This window comes from Herpailurus yagouaroundi, unplaced genomic scaffold (assembly GCF_014898765.1).
Source record: "Herpailurus yagouaroundi ecotype Mexico unplaced genomic scaffold, PumYag 142, whole genome shotgun sequence".
In the NCBI taxonomy this organism is placed as follows: domain Eukaryota; kingdom Metazoa; phylum Chordata; class Mammalia; order Carnivora; family Felidae; genus Herpailurus; species Herpailurus yagouaroundi.
The window spans coordinates 8,097,447-8,118,514 of record NW_024412397.1 but is presented as its reverse complement, the minus strand read 5'-3'; the positions used below and the strand labels follow the sequence as shown (position 1 = coordinate 8,118,514).

The following is a 21,068-nucleotide window of genomic DNA, read 5'->3' as shown; positions in this document are numbered from 1 at the left end:
GTCTCAAAAATAAATAAACGTTAAAAAAAAAGAATTAAAAAAAAAATTAAAAAAAAAAAAAAGAAACGAAATGACTGGACTCCACGTTGCTGTTAGTCTCTTTAACTCGAAGGCCTGTATTCTCGGATCACAGATGAGAAATCACAAAACTCTCCAAGGGAAACTTACGTGAAAATACCCAACAGTCTAACACTGCTGTTACTACTATCAAAAACTATGTGTTTTTTTCAAGTACGCAATATGTGCTGGTGGTTACTAATATTTAATTATTGTGACACTGAGTAATGTGTTACTTTTAAAGCTCCTCTACTATTTACATATTCTTTAGGGTAAGAATCATTACTCAAAAAATAATCTACATATATCATCTTTCTATTTTAAAAGTAATACATGTTCACTGCGTTTCTGTCTGGGAAAAAAAAACAACTCTTTTTAGTAAGACTGAGATTATAAATTTTTTACACTTTGAATCCAAAGAAAATTATAATGAACAAGGAGTAAAATAAATGAATTGATAACATGCCATAAAGGCTGATATGTTGTGTGTCTCACCTTTCAAAGCATGTGTCTGAGCTCTCCTACTGACAGCCAGAAGTGACATCAGTGCATTTGCAGCAACTCTTTTCAGGACATCCTTGGAGGGTTTTCCTTCATAGCACTGCGAAAATATATATCAAACTGCCTTGAAGAAAAACTTAATCTGGAGCAAAACTGTTGTGAATAAAAGATGTGGCCTATTTAAAAGGAATTGCTAGGTTTCAACTACTCCATGAAATTCACTGGAACTTGATAAATCATTAAGATTTGAGACTGAGCATGCTCTGTGTGACAAGGACTGCAGATGAAATTTACAATATGGAAAAGACCACGATGTGAAGGAAAAATTGTACTTAGTATGAACACATAGCATGTTCATGCGCTTCATCAAATTCACCAGGGAGTGCACATACATACATGTTAACTTGTTAAAGAGGGTCCTCAAAAAACTGCTGAAGAGGAGAACTGCCATCAAATTCCTTTCTTCTTCAGACACATTCCCCTCCTTCAATTTCCTACTGTACCACTGTACCTCAGGTGATTTGGTTCTTTCCATCTTTCATTTTTTTTTTTTTAACATTTATTTATTTTTGAGACAGGGAGAGACAGAGCATGAACAGGGGAGGGTCAGAGAGAGGGAAACACAGAATCTGAAACAGGCTCCAGGCTGTGAGCTATCAGCACAGAGCCTGACGCGGGGCTCGAACTCACAGACCGCGAGATCATGACCTGAGCCGAAGTCGGCCGCTTAACCAAATGAGCCACGCAGGCTCCCCTTTCCATCTTTCATTTCTACAGTAACATTTATCTGTCACATCACATGCTTTTCAAAAAAATATTTAAATTTTTTTTAACTTATGTAAATTTTAAAAATCACTTGTAATTTTAAGAATACTAATATTTTGATATATTTCCCTTATACATTTGATAATTTTGAATTAAAATTTTTTTCATTATTGGGGTGCCTGAGTGGCTCAGTCATTTGAGCAATTTGACTCTTGATCTCAGCTCAGGTCATGATCTCCCAGTCGTGGAATTGAGCCCCCTGTCAGGGCTCTGTGCTGAATGTGGAGCCTACTTGGGATTTTCTCCCTCTCTCTCTCCCTCTCTCCTTCCCTCCCTCTCTCTCTCTCCCTCCCTCCCTCTGCCCATCCCCCACTCACACTTGCTCACTCTCTCTCAGAAAAAAATTTGTTTTCATTATCAAAAATCTCAAATATGTACAAGAGTAAAGGAAATGAAACACCAAACGCCCATACTTTTTGGAAATTTTTGGCTGAACAATTTCTAGTAAATACTAAATATCATATACTGTCATATTCCAATATACATAACCAGAAAGCCTAACATCATCACGCCTAACATATTTAACAATAATTTGTTGGTATCAACCTAATATCCAGTCCAAATTCACATTTTCTCTTTCGTCTCAAAAATGTCTCCTCACAGTTGGTTTACTGGAATCAGGACTGAATAAAAGCCCTGACACCACATCTGAGCATCTCCTAAATCTAGGCACTTGTCTTTCTCACACCTCCCGACCCATCCACCAGGGTTTCCATTCCATTCCCCTCCTGTTGCTGAGTTGTGGAGTAAACCAGACCAGTCATCCTCTAGAATGCGCCACATCCTGGGTCTGTCTGCTTGTGATGTGAACTTGTCTTCTCCGCTCTATATGTCCCATTTACTGGGTGCTGCAGCTCTAAAGGCTTGAGAACATTCAGGTGAGATCTTTTGTAGTAAGAGTGTCATGTGGATATTCACATAAATTTTAATTACAGTTTCAAAGAGTTCATAAATTCCAGGTGAAGAATCTAGAAGTTCCTCATATGATTTATAAATATTAGATATAATTCAAATTCATAATTTTTCCTTCTACCAGTAATTTTCAATGGTCCAGTATTAAACTCAAAATGATACAATCTTACATAAACTATAGAAATACACAGACACAGCTTCACTCTTCCTGATTGACCTGTACTTGGCAATGTGACCCTAGAGGAGCCTGCAGAGTGTGGGGGCCCTTCCAGCCCCACCACCATGGGCGGAGTGATTCCATCTTAAATAGTGGTTTCAGCACGTAGGCTGCTGCCTCCAACCAGGCAGGTCCCTATTTGGCCAACAAGTTAGATACTAAATGCCCAGGCCCAGGGATGCTTGGCAAAGATCACATTTCACAGTCATGAAGAAGGTGAGGAAAAAGGCAGCAAATTATTTAGGATAATGAATTTGTTTGGAGTATAATCATTATAGTTAATTATGAGAATCCTAATTTGTCTATAAGCTTAATCTTCACCATTAATAAGAAAGCTGCTCTGGTATACATGGCCTTATTGCACTTTCATGTATTAATGTTTTGAGAAAAACCAAACTGATCTCATTGAAATATATGATTCATCTACTCTGTGCAGATTTGAGGGAGAAAAAGGAAGTTAGAGTTCTAGGGAACCAGTGGTTCATATAGATGTGTCTTTTATTCCCGCATGAAATCTCATCAAAATGATAGAAGTGGGATTAAACACCAAGACAGACAGACAGACAGACACTCAGACACTCACACACTTACTTGCTCACTGGCTCACTCACTCACATGACAAGTCTGGAAACTAGCAAGCAGAAAGATGAATGGCAAATGCATCAGCAGGCTTGAGAACACAGAATACCACCCCTGTCCATACAATGAATTGCCAACAGCTGAGGGAATTGAGCAGCAGGTACTCCTGGAAGTGAGAGCAAAGGAGGACTGTTTGAAAAAAACTCTGAGAAGCAGCTCAATGAACAGATTCTGCCCACCACCCGCCAATCTCTGCACAGCCAAGCCACTCTTCCTCCCCACCCCTTATAAGAAACCGGAGACTTGGTCTCTGGACAGGATGAATTAGAAGGGTTCTAAACTGGGGCACCTGGGTGGCGCAGTCGGTTCAGTGTCCGACTTTGGCTCAGGTCAAGATCTCGCAGTTTGTGGGTTCGAGCCCTGGGCCAGGCTCTGTGCGGACAGTTCGGAGCCTGGAACCTGCTTCAGATTCGATGTCTTCCTCTTTCTCTGCCCCTCTCCTGCTCATTGTCTCTCTATCTCTCTCTCTCTCAAAAATAAACATGAAAAAAAAGAAGAAGAAGAAAGGTTCTAAACTGACAGAAATGAGGCATATTTCCAAGTGAGGGTATTACACTGAAAACAGGAAGGATTAAGTGATACATGCAAATTAATTTCTAAGACCTCAGCTCTCTTCCTTCCACTTTGCCACAAAACATTTGGCAGTTGGCTTTTCAGCTCCAGGCAGGAGATGAGAGATTCTTAGGGAATCTGACAAGTTCAAGAAGGCAGGCCACAAAGGGCCCCGGCCCAATCGCCTTACACAGTACAACCTGCAGTTGACGGGCTCCACTCAGATGCCCAGGGCTTCCAGTCTACTTTAAGTCCCCCAGTTTTAAATGCAGCAGACAACCAACATTACCACGTACCAGAGAAAATCCCCTAACCAGAAACCAGAAATCAAAATAAAGAGTAAAAAAGAGAAGAAAAGAGACCATGTAGGAAGAAGAAAACTTAGGAGTCCCAAACATATAGAAGACACGAAGTAGATGGGATGTCAGATGCAAAGAACTTCGAGAGAGACCAGCACAATTAGATTAAATTAGATTAAATTAGATTAAATAGATCCCTCCCCACCGAAACTTCATCAGGAAAATGCAGAATGCTGAAGACCAAAAAAAGATTCTTAACACTCCCAGGAGAGAGAAACCAGAAATCATAATGGCTTCAGACTTTTCTACAGTAACATGAGAAGTTAAAGGGGAGAGACAAGGCCTTCTCAATTCTGAAGTGAAGGACTTCCAATGTACAGTTCTCACTGAAGTATAAATTTAATGTAAGGGTCGAAAAAGACTCAGATGTCTAGACCTCGAAAAAGCTGCTTATGCACCTTTGTTCTGGAAGCGACGAGAGAACAGACTATCCAAAGAAGGAGTGAAGCAGGAAAGGAGAACACGGGAGACGCGAGACTGCAGGAATTCCCCAGGAGGAAGGCGAATGGAGACCCCAGGATCTCACTGCACACCAAGCAGGTCAGAAGGAGTTGGGAGTGACTGCTTCTAGAACACGAAGCTAACGAAGTTCTGACATTTCTGAATATACTGAGAGGACATTCGATTGCTGGCAAAGAGCATGGAGCTAATCAGTGATAACAGAAAACTCAGCAAATTTAAAAATAATACAATTTACCTCCAAGAAAAAAGGAAGCTGTGCAGGCAGAGAAAGGGAGACATTGTCTGCAACACAGTTCAACCGTGCACAGCATTTTCACAGATGTACCACCCCATGCTGCCTCATCTCTAGCCACCGTGAAGATACAGGATGGCAGGGAAATGAGAAGGGAGTCCACTGCGGCCAGGTAGGTGGGTGGGGCCTGGAAAGGGAACTCCAGTCTCATTTTCCAAAGCAGGAAGTCAACGGATAATGTCCACAATGGAATAACCAAGATAGACAAACACAAGCATGTTATTCAGAGACACGGAAGGGAAACTATTAAACAATCAGCTAAACGAGGTATGAATAGTTGCCTCTAAGAAGAGGAAAATGAAGGAAGACGTCTTTTACTTTGCATATAAAACTTGTAAACCTGTTAGGCACTTTAAAATGTGTACACAGAAAAACAGATATGAAAGCCAAAAACTAACAACAAACAAAAAACAAGCAGGTCTAACCTATAGTAAATCCACATACTTTTCAACATACACCAAAGGTCAGAGTAGAGGATTTAATTTCTATAATTTTCCATGTAGCACTTATTTCAGACTGAGAAGTCCTTCTGAGCATCTGTGCACAGAGCAGGAGCACGGGGCTCAAAGCACAAGAAGCCCTGGAGACAAGAAGGGGGAGGCTAAGATTACATGTCAGATAGCTGAAGGGACGGACACCAGCTACTGGATGATGCAGACACACAAAAGAGGAGGAGGATACAGAGCAAGAAACAGTTTGTCTTTTTGTTAACCACAGAAAGAAAGAAAATCAGGACTCAACGTAATTTAGTTAAATTTTATGCTCTTTTGCGGTGCCTGGGTGGCTCAGTCAGTTAAGCATTCGACTTCAGCTCAGGTCATCATCTTGTGGTTTTTGAGTTCAAGCCTGACATTGGACTCTGTGCTGACAGCTCAGAGCCTGGAGCCTGCTTCCAATTCTGTGTCTCCCTCTCTCTGCCCCTCCCCAATTTATTTTTTTTTTAATTTTTTTTTTAATGTTTATTTATTTTTGAGACAGAGAAAGACAGAGCATTAACAGGGGAGGGTCAGAGAGAGAGAGAGGGAGACACAGAATCTGAAACAGGCTCCAGGCTCTGAGCTGTCAGCACAGAGCCCGACGCGGGGCTTGAACTCACGAACTGCGAGATAATGACCTGAGCCGAAGTCGGACGCTCAACCGACTGAGCCACCCAGGCACCCCTGCCCCTCCCCAATTTTATGCTCTTTTTAGATCTAATTCCTTCTATACATTAAGTGATCTAGGTATTCCAGGTCAAGACTTTTTGCTTTCTTTCCAAAAAGCATTGATATAAAGAACAGGTTTTTTAAATTATAGAGAATACTCCTTGATTGACACAGCAGTATCTCAAATAGATAAGCTCTTCTCTCCAACAGATTTACTCTTGAACTTCACCACTCACTAAACACTAGTGCAAAATATATCTCCTAAAAATGTGAAATAAGACTTTTTTGTTTCCTCCCATTACTACCCTTAGATATCAGACCAAATACAAGGAGCAAAATTAATTCAATATCTCAATTATGAGCAAAATCTATTATTATAGCATTTGTATTAATCTTGTGATCCACATTTATTTGCAAATGAAACATTCTGAGTATCTCACTAGGTAAGGCAAAATCACCATTAAGTCGTATTTGTTCAATACGTTACGGTCAAAAGATAATATGGTCTCCATGGTCAAAACATTTGTATTGTAAGACATATATGTCAAAAGACATAATAGTTTCTCAGAGCATGTTCAAACCCTCAAACCTCCTCAAATTGGAATTATGAAAAAATAAACCTGTACATTATTTAAGATACAAATACCAAATGCAAACTTTTAACATGTATCCTCTGTGGGAGAGTGCGATAAAGCAGCTGTTTTAAAGATTCTCTGCCAAAACATTTTAATTGAAATTACAACATAATAATGTATGAGGAGGATGGAGAGTTTTAGCACCAGCTAAAGCTTAATACAATTCTCTCCTTTTGCAATGGCATTTTAAGAACTGAATCACAAGAGGTTAAGTGATGTGCTTAAGGTCACACATCTAATATTTTTGAGTAAGATTTTACAGATAATCGAAATAAACTTTCGAAGGTCACGATTTTAGTATACTATTTCTTCCGATAATTTAAAGAGTGCAGTTTACTTTCCTTTGTATAAAACCTGCCACAACCCATAGCCTACATTCACGTATATTAAAAAACATGTAATTTATCATTATGTGTTGCTGTTTCGTAACTCACATTTTAATAACATTTTAATTCACATATCTTTATATAGGGCAGAGCAAAGAAAACATAGTGTTTGTAGTTTAATAAAGCTCGTTAATAAATGTCCCATCTCACGTCAGGCACTTCCTTTCTTTACTTTCTTTGTCTTGAACTTGCTTGTGTCCTTCTAACAAATGTCATGTATTCATATTCTACTGTTTATATGAACAAGAAGAGTATGATTTATTAGGAAAAATAGTTATTATAATTGGTTAAAGTATCCATATCCACATAGAATACTTTGTGTCTTTTGTAATTTGGAAGAAATGGAGAGGAAAATTGGCTAGTCGTTAGGAAAATCATTGAGATGCCCTGTGGCTCTAGGGTACCTCATTTTCTTTGGCCAAGAAGGTAACAGCAAAAGAGTATAAATGATAACTTTTACAATGAACAGTATTACAAAATATTAAGGAAAAATAAGGGCAAGGTAAATTTAGAAAATTCCTGTGGCACAGAATTTTTACTACATACATTTATTTTAATCTGGTTCGTCAACCAACATGGACCCGTATTTATCACAAGCCTAACCATGATTTCTTGAAACAGCACCAGCAACAAGCAAGAAAAACAGCTGGGCAGTAAAATACATTTGGTTTGGCCTAGCTGGAGGTCTTTCAATTTCACCTGGTCCAGGATTGGCTGCAGGACCCATGGTCATGGCTGCGTTCAAGACTCCCAGAGAGACAGGGCATTCGGGGCCTGGGCAGGGGGCGGGGGAGGTGCACTGCCCTCACTGAGGGAAAGAAACGGATGCAGGGCTCCACAGGTCCTTACATTCCTTGAGGGGAAAGTGTGTCCATAAGAGCCTAGGAGAAAGGTGCCCCACCAAAGCCAAAGTTAGGAGATTAATAGTGCTTTTGAAGTGGGGCTGGGCGACCACTGAAAAAGTGTGAATTTGAGTTTCCTCTTACAATAGGCTTTCAAATGCAAAATCAGATAAAGCCAGTTGCTTTGATGGGGAATGAGATAACTGGCACCCAGCCATCCAGCTTGGGTTCTGAGCTGAGTGGAGCAAGGAGGCAGTAGCTACAGAGAAGCTGGGGCCTCCTAAGAGTAAGTGACTTCGAGCAATGCTGTGGGGCTCTCTTCCCCCTAGAATCTCAGCTTCCCAAGGAGCTGCTGGAGATGGGAGAAAATGTTGTGGGACCTTTATCAGGCTCCTTATCTGTGCTCTGAACGTAACTGTACTCCCTTGGGCAAAGGAGACAGAGGCAAGAGTCTGCCAATAGCCCTAAGCTTGGGGCAGGCTCGAGCTGGACCTGAGCCGTCCTTGCCTCTATCAGCCTTGTCTCCAGTGCTCCCACATAATGGAGGCTGCGGCCCAAAACCCAAAAGTGGCCATTCCAGCAAGATCTGCACATCCATAACTCCCACAGGCAGAAAAGGGGCAAAACCCCCTAATTCTAAGAAGCAAAGGGACGGCAACAAATCGGCAGACTAGAGCAATCTTCTGTCTTTATAAAATGTGGCAGGCTGACTGGGAAATGGAAGCAAATCCTTCAAGGCAAAAGTCTACTTCTTTTCTACCTTTCAGCAAGAAGTTGAAAATCATAAAACCATATGACTATTAAAAAGAGGGATTCTTAATACTGAAAAATCTAGCAATTTCCTATTTGTAAAAACAACTATGCAACTTAGGAAACACTTCAAATTTTTTTGTTAATCTATTTATAAAATCATACTTTACTGATTTTAGAGTGTTTTCCAATGAACGAAATTCTTGGTTCATGTTTTAGGAGTGCAGAAAGTAAGTTTATAACAAAGGCAGCATGGTTTAGAAAGGTGGCATTTTCTCACAAATGTGCCAATTAAGTCCACCTACCTCTATATACAAACTACCTTAAATATATGTAATTCACTTATATAAATCAAATGTCATTTAGGTGGACATATTTTCAGAGACATAGACGTGTCTTTAAAACAGCAAAACATTATGAATTATACCTGCATTCCTGAAATATAATATTATAAATTATAATTATAAATTTTATTTATAATAAATATTATTGATCATTTATATATTATTTATTATAATGAATAAATAAATAATATTTATTATAAATATAAATAATATATAAATGTAATAATAATATTTGGTCATGGCATGGCACACTATTTTGGTGAACTGCTGGATTTAGATTTCTACTATTTCATTTTGAATTTGTATATCATTTTCATTAAAGAACCTAGCCACCAACATCAGAGGGCCAGGAACACAGAAGAGATTGTTAATTTGACTTCATATACCTTTATTTAAATGGTCAAAATGAACATTAATCACTTTTTAATTCAAATGATTGAAAAAGATTTGTACAAGACAAAGACTGAAAGTCAATTTACTGAAACACTAAAAGTTTTGAAAGACCAAGAAATCACATACCTGAAGAATTACTTCATTAAGTCGTTCTAGAGATTTCTGATTTTCCTGAGTTTTGTCAAGGAGTGAAGCAATTGATGGACTGTGGCATAAATTTGTTTTATCCTTATCCTGGAGACACCTCTTTGCTTCTTCAGTCAAGAGGACAGAAAGGAACTGCAGGCTGGCAGTACACAGGGTGGGGCAGGTTATAGACAAACCCACACAAGTGCACAACATATCTAAAAGAGATATGCAAATATTTGAAAACAACTTCAAAATTAGAGAAGTGAATCAGATCTGAGTAATTAAGTTTATAGCCTTTTTATTTCTAATGAAGTAAAGTTACCAGTAGTTATAAGGATCATGAGAATAACTCTAGTGTTTGTTTAAAAATAAATAGTCAATATTAAGACAACACAATCAAGGGATCTATTAAATTTTCATTTCATTCTTTTTATATGGGTTGTTTTTCGTATGAAGGTGTGTGTGTGTGTATGTGTGTGTGTGTGCGTGCGCGTGCACGAATGGACATATACACAGTATTTGCTAAGTCCCAAAATAAGAGGATCACATATATATGAATATTGATCCCTCTGGGGTCTACTGAGATCCACAAAGTTTCTAGAATTTTTAACATTTTAATTTTTATTTCAGGGCTACCCTAAAAAAATTAATGTAACTGCACTCTGAATTATCTAGATCACTGTGTAGTTATGTTTCTGTTTTCAAACAAGTTGATGCTAAATAGTACTTAAAACAAGACTATGCAGTGTTGACATGATGTAGAAACAAAGGTTTCATGGCAGTTCACAATAGAGAACAAGAGGGGTGCCTTGGGGGCTCAGTCGGTTAAGCATCCGACTTCGGCCCAGGTCATGATCTCACGGTTCGTGAGTTCAAGCCCTGTGTCAGGCTCTGTGCTGACTGCTCAGAGCCTGGAGCCTGCTTCGGATTTTGTGTCTCCCTCTCTCTCTCTGCCCCTCCCTAGCTCACACTTGCGCTCGCTCTCTCTCTCTCTCTCTCTCTCTCTCTCTGTCAAAAATAAATTAAAAAAAAATAGAGAACAAGAGTGGTTATGAACAAATTTGCAAACATAACACAGATTAGAAAGAATAGGCAAGCCAACTCAAAAGAATCTACGCTGAATCAGTCATTAATTTCCTCCTGTGAGCACTGATTTAATCAAATGAACATCTGATGTGTTATATTAATTTTATTAATCTGAGTATCACGGGTTTATAATTTTGTTACGTTTTACTTTTCTATTATTTGGAATTTATACCTTTATAAGAGTTATAACTGTAAGAATTTCTACCTAGATTCAGGCTTAAAGAAATTCTTATTCTCTTAAGTAACATAAGAAAAATATTTTAGTGTGTCACTTTATGAGAATTATGTTCATTTAAATGATGTCTAAATATTGTTTGAGTTTGAGAAAAGACTGTTATAGATAACATAAGTTACAAAGTGATCATGAGATGTTTTAAATATTTATGAGCACATGGGATGGAAACTAAAAACAAAGAAAAACACCATGACAAGGACTAGCAATGATCATTTTTATTAGTTAAGTTTCCATAAACATTACTACTATCAAACCTAGCTGTTTAGCAGTATTTCTGATTAGCACCATATTACCATGCACGTGTTTTGTAGATAGATTTTTAATTTAATATGTCCTTATTTTATCACCAGGAAAACCGTGTCAGGTGAACAGTGTTCAAGCAGGGCTGAAGGCGAAGGGCTAGAGAGGAAATGAGTATTTTATGCTTTACAGGTCATACGCCTTTGTCACAGCTCTTCAACACTACCACTGTAGCAGGAAAGCAGCCACAGGCAACACGTAAGTATATATAAGCAGCCACAGGCAATAAGTATGACTGTGTTCCAATAAAATCTTTATCAGAGCGAGCAGCGGCCCAGATCTGACCACTTGGCGTAGGTATGCTACATGAGTAGGACCTTGCTTTGTATTATGAGTGAATCAAGGGGTAAACTAATTTCCCCACTACGGCTGTAGGAAAATCTCAATTACACAATCTCTTTCAGTTTTAATCTCTCTTAACAAAATAACAATTTCTAAATGGACGCTATTCCTATTAGGGTAAACTCAGAACTCCTATGTCCAAACAACTAACAATTCTGTTTCTTATTGAACATGTATTTCCCTGTAAATATTACTTCAAAACTACCACTCTGGTCACAAAATGTATCATCCATCTAAATTTATAAAATGACCAAATGACAAAGTAAAATATGAAAAAAAAAATTGGTGATAACATGGAAACTTAAAATAGAACTCAATTTTGAATACATTTAAACTAGTTATTTTTAAAAAGTAACATAAATGTTATTTATAAGCATTTATGTTAAAAAAAAAAGGTCTTCTTGCTATGCTAAAATTTAAGAGACTACATCAAAAATTAGTAGTTATTTAAAAGAATAATTTGTCGGAGCGTCTGGGTGGCTCAGTTGGTTAAGCATCCAACTTTAGATTTCTGCTCTGGTCAGGAACTCACGGTTTGTGAGACTGAACCCTATATTGGGCTCTGCACTGACAGCATGAAGCCTACTTGAGGTTCTCTCTGCTCCTCCCCTGCTCTTTCTCTCTCTGTCAAAATAAATAAATAAACATTAAACACTAATTTGTTTGGGGCACCTGGGTGATTCAGTTGGTTGAGCATCAGACTTTGTTTCAGGTCGTGATCTCGCAGTTCATGAGTTCAAGCCCCACATCGGGCTCTCCAGTGTCAGCGCAGAGCCTGCTTCGGATCCTCTGCCCCCCACTGTCTGCCCCTCCCCTGCTGTGCTGTCTCTCAAAAAAAGTAAATAAACATTTTAAAATAAATAAATAAATAATTTGTTTATGCTAGTAGGCAACAATTATATGAAGAACATCTTATAAAAATAAATACCTATAACTACACTCTTAGCATTTCTGTACTCTAAGAAAATCCTTACATCTTCAGACAAGGCACTATACTTATTATAAGTTTCCATGTTATCATATATACAGTATTTAGGTGTAGATTTACCCACTTACAGTGTAAATATGTCAGGAAAAGAGATTGTTTTCTACACCAACACATGAGAATCTGTCTCATTGTTTTACAATCATGTCATATCACACGTCTCTTCATAACACCACAGGCTTTTCTTACCTTGTTTTTATAGTTTTTTCAACTGGGTTTCAACTTTTCAAAAATGCATTTTGGAGGTGCTTCAAGAACACAGCAGATTTCTCAAAGTAAATACCTGGTTTCTCTTTCAAATATAATTAATTAGTTTTTTATAATTACTTAATTTTAGAGAATACACATATAGAAACTGTAACCAATAATTATGTTAATTTTTAGCAGCAGAAAGACCCCCAGCCTCATGAGTGCATCTTCTTACCGATCACTGCTGCCCAGTGCTTGGCCAGAACCACTGTCATAGCCGGGAGAGAGGCAAGAGCGGCTTTCCTCAGGAGTACGGCCAGAAGGTTAAATAAATGCGTCCACGTGTGATAAAAAGCCGATACCAACTCTACATCTATAATATTAATGAAAACATTTCAAGCTATTAACAAAAAGAATAGAAAATACAAAGCTCACCAGATACTTCATCATACTTCAAGTAAGAGTCATGCACGTGTCATATGAAGATAAATGTAATTCAGCATGATCCAACATTTATTTCCATTAGTTTTTCATTGTTTCCTAAAGCTTTCTCTCATCTACCCCCTACATAAAGACAAATAAATACACACTCACACATCTTCCTCTCATTAACATCTATTCAACAACAAATCAGAAGGTATGACAAACTGAATGGTACGCCTTAAATTCAGAACTACATATCGTGCATATTGTAAAAGCATGGCATTGTCTGTGCCACTTTTATAAAAGTCAAGTTTCTCCTGTTGTCTTTCTCCCCTTTGTGCAGGGTGGAGGAAGAAAGCACAATGTGCCAAGGTCATGGCAGAAAAGCAAGGAGAATGTCTTTGAAGAACCAAGAGTACTGCCCTTCAAAAAAAACAACACAGAAGAGGATTCTGCAGCTTTGCCTATGGCTGAGAATGGAGCAATTCACTTCTATCCTAAGGACAGCTTTTCCCCTCTCTACGTGGCAAACGGAGGTAGAGAGCAGTAGCAAGCTTAGGAGTGTCTTCTCGGACCGTGCCACCGGCAGTATCTGCCAGCTTTCGTCAAACTCCACTACCGAGCAAACTGAGAACGTCCATCTCAAGGTTCTCCTGGAAATGGTATATTCCAGGGAGTTTGGACTATAGCAGTCCTTGGTATGTGTCTCAATCTTCCATCACTCTCACCTCTATAAGGAGTCTTTTAGACTATCTTTTCTCCTTATCATCCCCATGAAATCTTAATTCCACAGATTCTATACGTCTGCTTATGTACTTTCAGTATATCTTTACTTTATACATAAAAAAAAAGATTAAGTATAAGGCTTACTGATTTTACTCAAGATGGCCAAATAAAACATTTAAGCTGAGAGTTAAAATTAAAAATTAAGAAGAATTCTTATTTTTATCTAACATTTAACTTTATAACTTCTCTTGCTAAGTAACTTTCAATATAATTTACTTGCTCATATAAATTAAAATGTATCCAGTTATACATGAAAATTAGTAAATCACATACAATACATACTAGAAATATAATCAATATTTTATAAAATCATTCAAAAGTATTATTTTTCCAGACAAAAATTAATTTCTTAAAAGTATTTTTACTGAACTTATGCCTTAGCTTGATACGAGAAAATGACTTCTAATTCAACCAGCTATGAGATATACATTCAGACATCACTGACGTTTTTTATTTTCAGCACTTTACAGAATTAATGATGGGCCAAATAACTTACAAAATAATAAAACATATACTATTTTTATTTAATTCTCAAAGCCCAAGTCAGACACAAAAGCAGTAGAATCAATTAAAAAAACATCCACCAGTCAGCCAATGACAACCAAGACATGATAGGACTTTGGGACATCCTGCCACATGACTTTGCCACCTCTTACCACATGACTTTGGGATCAAGTGTTGAATCAGAAGTCCTCTAGTCACAACCATCTATGCACTATAGTTTTTAGCACTGATATTGCATATTTCCTGTTTATCTTCCACGAGCTAAACACCAATGCTTCCCAAGTCATACCCAAGAACACCCAATAAGAGAAATTAAATACTAAAAAATATGACTTTATTGGGTTGAACTAACTGAGCTCTGAAGGGCCACAGACCATCGTAATTAAGATTTCTTCCCCCACCCTTTCACTTCTTGGAGGGTGATATTGCCCTCATAGGGAATGCACAGTCTACCCTGATTTGCTTAGTTAGGATACCACGGCCACTTATAAAATTTCCAAGTAAGGAATTATTATTCCTCTTACACCTGGATATTTGAACACTAATTGGACACTGAGGACTAGATTTGCTGGCATCATAAAACATTTCACTTACCTAAAACCAAACAAATCCATAAAATTCAAAAACCTAAATAAGAATGAATTAATAGGCAAAGAGCCATTTGGCAATAGTCAAATTATCAATTACTTCATTATAAAATCTTTTAAATAATTACCATATTTTATTTCTGATAAAGTCCTATACTGTTTTAATTTTCTCTTCTATTAAGTACTATATTCAACTTTTCATCAGAGTATATTTTTCAATAATTTAGGACCTTACCAAAATTTTTATTATATGTGATACTTATAGTTGTTATTGCAGAGAAGTTATAAGTAGGTCATGTGGCTGTATCCATAGCTTGTAAGAATAATGAATATCTAAAACTCACTGTACTTGCTAACATTACATTAAGAACTTTGCCCTCATTTAAACCGACAGCACAGGGTACAGTCCTTCATTATACTACATACTTGCCTCAAATGGCCCCCTGGAACCACTTAAAACACCCAAACTATAAAACACGTTATAAAAAAAAAGCCTTCCAAAATATCGGCAAAACACGACATAAAATTCAACCTTGAAGTGAGTACCTGGTGCAGAGTAAGATTCTTTTTTGTCCCTCAATATGCTTTACTTCCATACTAAACGTGAAAAAAATAAAGCTTACCTAACACATCTTTGATGCATATGGTGAGGACCCTGATGATGTTTGTGGTAAGAGGTTTCAGAAGCTCTTCCTGAATCACAAGGTCAGGATCTACCAGTAAACATGACTGCAGAAGCCTGGACAAAGACGACAGGTATTCTAGGAGAGAGGATACCTATTTGAAAAAAGAGATAAAGTAAAACAAAACATATCATATGAAAAGCCTAGCTCAGTGATATTTCTGTCTTCTATGCATTATAAGTCACTTTCTTTGTACGATAAGTTACATAAAAAACTAACAAAATATTAATCATAATTTTTAAAGATCTAAAATGAATATATAGCAGACAGCATGATTTTCTCATATAATAAACATACCATTAATGATCACATTAACACTGTCAAGTATAATAATACCAAACAAGGCAGTATTTTCAAAGCCAAATTTCAAACTCTTTTTAAAGAAAGAGAGCCTTTATAGTTTTTAAGTAGCTAAACTGTGGAATCAATATTCTGGAAGAAGTAGGAAGGGGCATTCCAAAGTCATAAAGCCTATGATTGCATAAAGAAAGAAAGATGACAAAACATTCTTCAATACATCTCCTATCATGTAAAATGCAAGTTTGTAACATTTAATTTCCTTATTGTTGTGGAGTCTTTTGATGCCTTTGTACTGAACACTATTGATTGCAGTTACAATAAGTCTGACATCTAATGTATGAAGTGTTACCATAAACAGATAAGCCATGGAAAGTGAGAGCAAATGGAGAAACATCAGAGAGGGAACCACGGAATCACTGAAGCCTCTTACAAGCCCACACACTCGGCCCGCTTCCTCAGCGCCTCGGCTCTCAGCTCAGATCTCACCCTTGCGAGGTGTCTTCTGACCACCCTACCAAACACAGCACCCTCTCCCCTGCCGCACACCTTTTCCTCACACTCATTTTTCCCATACCATTTGTGTGTGGGGGGGGTTGTTTTCTTCTGTTTTAGAGAGAGAGAGAGAATGCTCGAGAGAGAGAACATGCAAGCAAGCAAGCGGTCAAGGGGAGGGAGGGAGAGAGAGACAGAGAGATAGAGAGACAGAGAGGCAGAGAGAGAGAATATGAAAACCAAGCAGGCTCTACACTCAGAGCAGAGCCAGACGCAGGGCTCAATCCCATGACTCTGGAATCATGACCTGAGCTGAAATCAAGAGTCAGATGCTCAACCGGCTGAGCCACCCAGGCGCCACCCCTGCCCCATACCATTTGTCACCAGCTGATAAAATAGTTCACATTTTATTTACTGCTTACTGTCTTCTGCACCAAGGGCAGAATTCATATGGACAGGCGTGTGTGTTTTCTTTGTTCACACATCTGTCACTGGCACCTAGAACACAATCTGGCAGAGAAGAGGTTCCAGAACTTTTCTGGAACAAATGAGGAATCTTGTGTGAGGACAAACAGCTAAGAAGCATTTGGCCTACACAAGTACCGAACAAGCACCTTCCATGGGACAGGCACTGTGCTCAGCACTGGGTACACAACTGATGCCTAAAAACAGTCACAGCCCTGCCTTCATGGAGCTCACTGCAGCCTCTGGCCTCATGAACCCCCACAGATTTGCTCTGGCCACTCTGGCCTCCTTGCTATTTGTTGGATAGAACAAACCAACCCCGATCTCAGGGATCTGGCAGTGTCCTCACTTAACCCAGGTTACATGTCACTGTCTGAAAGGCCCTCCCTGACCACCGTAAGTGGAAAAGCCCTACCCTCCTAGCTCTGAAAGCATTTCCTGGCGCCTTTGTTAGCTGTTCTTCTCAGAAAGATGTGTATATGGATTTGCTCATGATCTGCTCTCCCAACTTGAGAGGAAGAATCTTTATTTTATTTGCACAGGCAAGACCCTGGTACGTGGTAGACCCTCAATAAAGATTTGTCAGCTGGACAGTGAACCGGAGGAGGGAGCCTTATGCAAAGGCTCAGACTGCATTGGGACAAGTATTTTGAAGATGATGTGTTACCCAGCCTTATAAGAGGGGGCCTGCCGTGGTCAGAAACCACAAAGACAGCACCGCAAAGCAAATCTTGTAGCCCTTCTTAAACTCTGAGTTAGGGTAACATTTCTACTAGCAACAACTACACAAGGAGTTATTAAGCATACTTTACATACAGACTCGAGCTACAATCAAGAACTTAAAAATAGTAAATATCTGTAAAAAAACAAAAATAAATTTATTTTTCTTAGGTTGGGTTTTGAAAATACATAGAATTTAGTCACTATCTATTTTAACAACTTCAGTTTAGGTGCAAATGATAGACATTAGACATCTTCTAAAATCACAGAATGGGAAGGTGGTCTATATAATGTCTTCTTTTTTTAATATGGTGCTCAAAGATATCCAGATCTGTGAATAAACATCTACAGCTGGTTAATAATGGAATTAGGAAGAGAATATAGATCTTTAAACCTCACTTCCCTTTTCTGCCATCCAAAGATGTCTCAGATTAAAATGTTAAGTAACCTATTTCAAATAACCTCATTATACCATGTCTATCCTGAAAGATCTTCATCCTTCTCCTATGGTTAGTATATCCTTAGCAGAATTTATGTTTCTGGCACTTAAAACAAATGCACAAACAGACATGAGGCGAGAAGGAGACGTGAGAAACTTACCTGAGCCTGCATGTGCTCAGCGGGAGGGGACAAAGGCAGTGGCGCCTTGAGCTCCTGGACACAGCTCTCTAGGAGGGTGGCATCTGCGATGCTGCAAAGAGCAGAAAAGATGAGTAGTGTGCTGCTTATTAAAAATTAATAAATCAGTATTTGAAGTTTGAATGTAACCTTGAACAGAATTCAAGAGAAAGGATCTTTACAGAAAACAATGGCTGTCAGAGGGAAGGTAGGCGGGGGGTGAGGCAAAATGGGTGACAGGGACAGGGAGGCACAGGCCTCCAGCCATGGAACGAGAAAGTTACGGAATAAGAGGCACAGCATAGGGAACACGGGGAATGATACTGTGACAGTGATGGAACAGGACAGATGGTAGCTATGCCCGTGCTGAACACAGCATAATGCATAAACTTGTTAAGTAATTAAGACATACACCTGAAATGAAAGTAACATTTTGTGTCTACTCAAATAAAAAGAAAAGTAAAAACAAAGAGAACAGATTTTCATAAAGATAATAAATGTATATAAAAAGGTATCCCATAATTATTTTAGAACACAGGAAAAGATCCTATCTAATAAACATGGGAAACAGAATTCTGAAGAAAAAATATCTAATGAAAAGCAGAATAAAATATAAAGAAGCCCTTCTAAAAGGGAAGCAAACAAGAGAAAAAACTTGGTGGTTAGTTTCCTGTTTAAAACAGGAAAAATACTTGCTAGGAAATAAGTTTTGATTTACAAAGTAAAAAACAAAATAATGCAAAAAAAAAAAAAAAAAAAAAAAAAGCAGGAAAAAGTTTTCAAGTCCTGAATAAAGAAAAGGTACAGAATATGATTAAGGCTTTGCCATAAAAGATTCTTTAATAACTCTGTGGCCTCAATTTCACAACAGGCTCTTCTTGAGAAGCAAGAGTATTCCTAAAGTTCCATTTTGATCATTCTTGAGGCAGAAAAACATCCAAGAAGAAAGTTAATCAACAGGCAGCTCCCTTTTCCAAGTCTAGCAGGTTATCACGGTGGAAAGATGATGAGTAACTGTGAACAAACTCACACCTCACGGATTATCTGAGTGGTAAACGAGTAATGGCAAGTGAAGTGAAACAAGGATACTTCTTTCTTTTTGGAGTTTTCTTAATATCCCAAAATGAAAGAGAAAGTACTGCAATTTGGCAAAGAGGAGGATGATATCTCAGACAGTGAAAGTTCTCAAGAAGAGCAATGCAAATGACTACGGGGTCAACAGGAGGTAGTAATAATCCACTGGCTATAATAATCCAGATGGGAAGAAAGCAAAGGAACAGTTACTATAAAGAGAGTATCCTAACAGGAGTGCTGATGCATAGGGGTACTTGTACCCCAATGTTCATAGCAGCGCTCTCAACAATAGCCAAATTATGGAAAGAGCCTAAATGTCCATCAACTGATGAATGGATAAAGAAATTGTGGTTTATATACACAATAGAGTACTACGTGGCAATGAGAAAGAATGAAATATGGCCCTTTGTAGCAACGTGGATGGAACTGGAGAGTGTGATGCTAAGTGAAATAAGTCACAGAGAAAGACAGATACCATATGTTTTCACTCTTACGTGGATCCTGAGAAACTTAACAGAAGACCATGGGGGAGGGGAAGGGGAAAAAAAAGAGGTTAGAGTGGGAGAGAGCCAAAGCATAAGAGACTTCTAAAAACTGAGAACAAACTGAGGGTTGATGGGGGGTGGGAGGGAGGGGAGGGTGGGTGATGGGTACTGAGGAGGGCACCTTTTGGGATGAGCACTGGGTGTTGTATGGAAACCAAGTTGACAATAAATTTCATATTAAAAAAAAAGAGAGAGGGGGGAAAAAAAAGTATCCTAGACGTCATCACTTGATCCTCATGCTAACCCCAATAACCAGATGTTATTAATGAGATTAATAGTAACTTCCCCCAGAATGTAACACTAGGGAGGGAATGCCCTGTGAGAAGACCCTAAGTGGGACTGATTCAGTATCTACAGCCTTTCTCACTATACATATAACCAACACGATAATGCAAAGGTCCAGCCAGAAGCTCATTCACATTAGCTAAATGAAAGAACGAAATCATGATCTTCTAAATTTTATCAGAGTGTTATGTAATAAAGAGTTTAATCCCCAGTAATGAAAAAACTCCAAATGAATTTAAACAACGATTTTCAACCAATGGCCCTTATTCTGACATAGCCCTACAGAGGTGAATCCCCAAAGCCCTTCACTTCCATTTAGAATGACCAAGGGACTGCACCACAGTTCTTGAGTATGGTGCAAGACAAATCAGGTTCAGAACCTCTGAATTACAAAAAAAAATCAGGATGGTGGGAGTAACAGTCAGCGTAACAAACCCGTACGAGTACTTTAACAGATCTAAATTGATACCGTCAGGACAATTCTGGCAAAAGCAAAACCCCGCAGTCTAGTGAGCCAGAAAGAAGACAGAGATACCTTCCCGGCACGCAAGAAGTCCTGCACCAACTCGTCTCTGCTGCCCGGCCTCTCTTACCTACAGAGAAGCTCCACGAGACGGGCCTGCCGAAAAGCGCGTGCAGTGTCTCCCGGCGCAGTCGCCAGGAGGCCATCCAGGAGGCTGCACACCGCCGCGAGGAGAGGCGGCGTCACCACACGCTGCCTGGGCAGAGCGGCAGGAAGGGACGCGTCGCGAGGAAGCCGTGCCGACGAGGTTTCATGCTGACCGATTACTGAGGATAAGCATAAAAATTAGCACAGTTTTGTTTCCTTTGTGTTCATGTACAACATTCGCAAGTTCTGATCACCGGAGGAAAGCCCCTGAGAGGGCCAAAGAGACACAACTGGGGAGCTCCCCAGGGCCCGGCTCATCACAAACCTGAGGTCAAGGAAGCAGATATCCAACTTCTCCACTGTGTGTGTGTGTGTGTGTGTGTGTGTGTGTGTGTGTGT

The 21,068-nt window shown here is 38.8% G+C and overlaps 1 protein-coding gene across 5 annotated transcripts in view; it reads right to left on the bottom strand.

Moving 5' to 3' along the window:
- RTTN (rotatin) overlaps nt 1–21,068 on the bottom strand; it is a 161,933-nt gene that overhangs the window by 20,244 nt on the left and 120,621 nt on the right. For all 5 annotated transcript variants that reach the window (XM_040478586.1, XM_040478587.1, XM_040478588.1 and 2 more), the window contains 6 exons: nt 20,653–20,848; nt 18,138–18,228; nt 15,501–15,654; nt 12,813–12,950; nt 9,438–9,655; nt 553–658 (listed from right to left, as the gene is read on the bottom strand). In XM_040478586.1, coding sequence (XP_040334520.1) covers nt 553–658; nt 9,438–9,655; nt 12,813–12,950; nt 15,501–15,654; nt 18,138–18,228; nt 20,653–20,848 — 903 coding nt within the window. The remainder of the gene's footprint in view (nt 1–552; nt 659–9,437; nt 9,656–12,812; nt 12,951–15,500; nt 15,655–18,137; nt 18,229–20,652; nt 20,849–21,068) is intronic.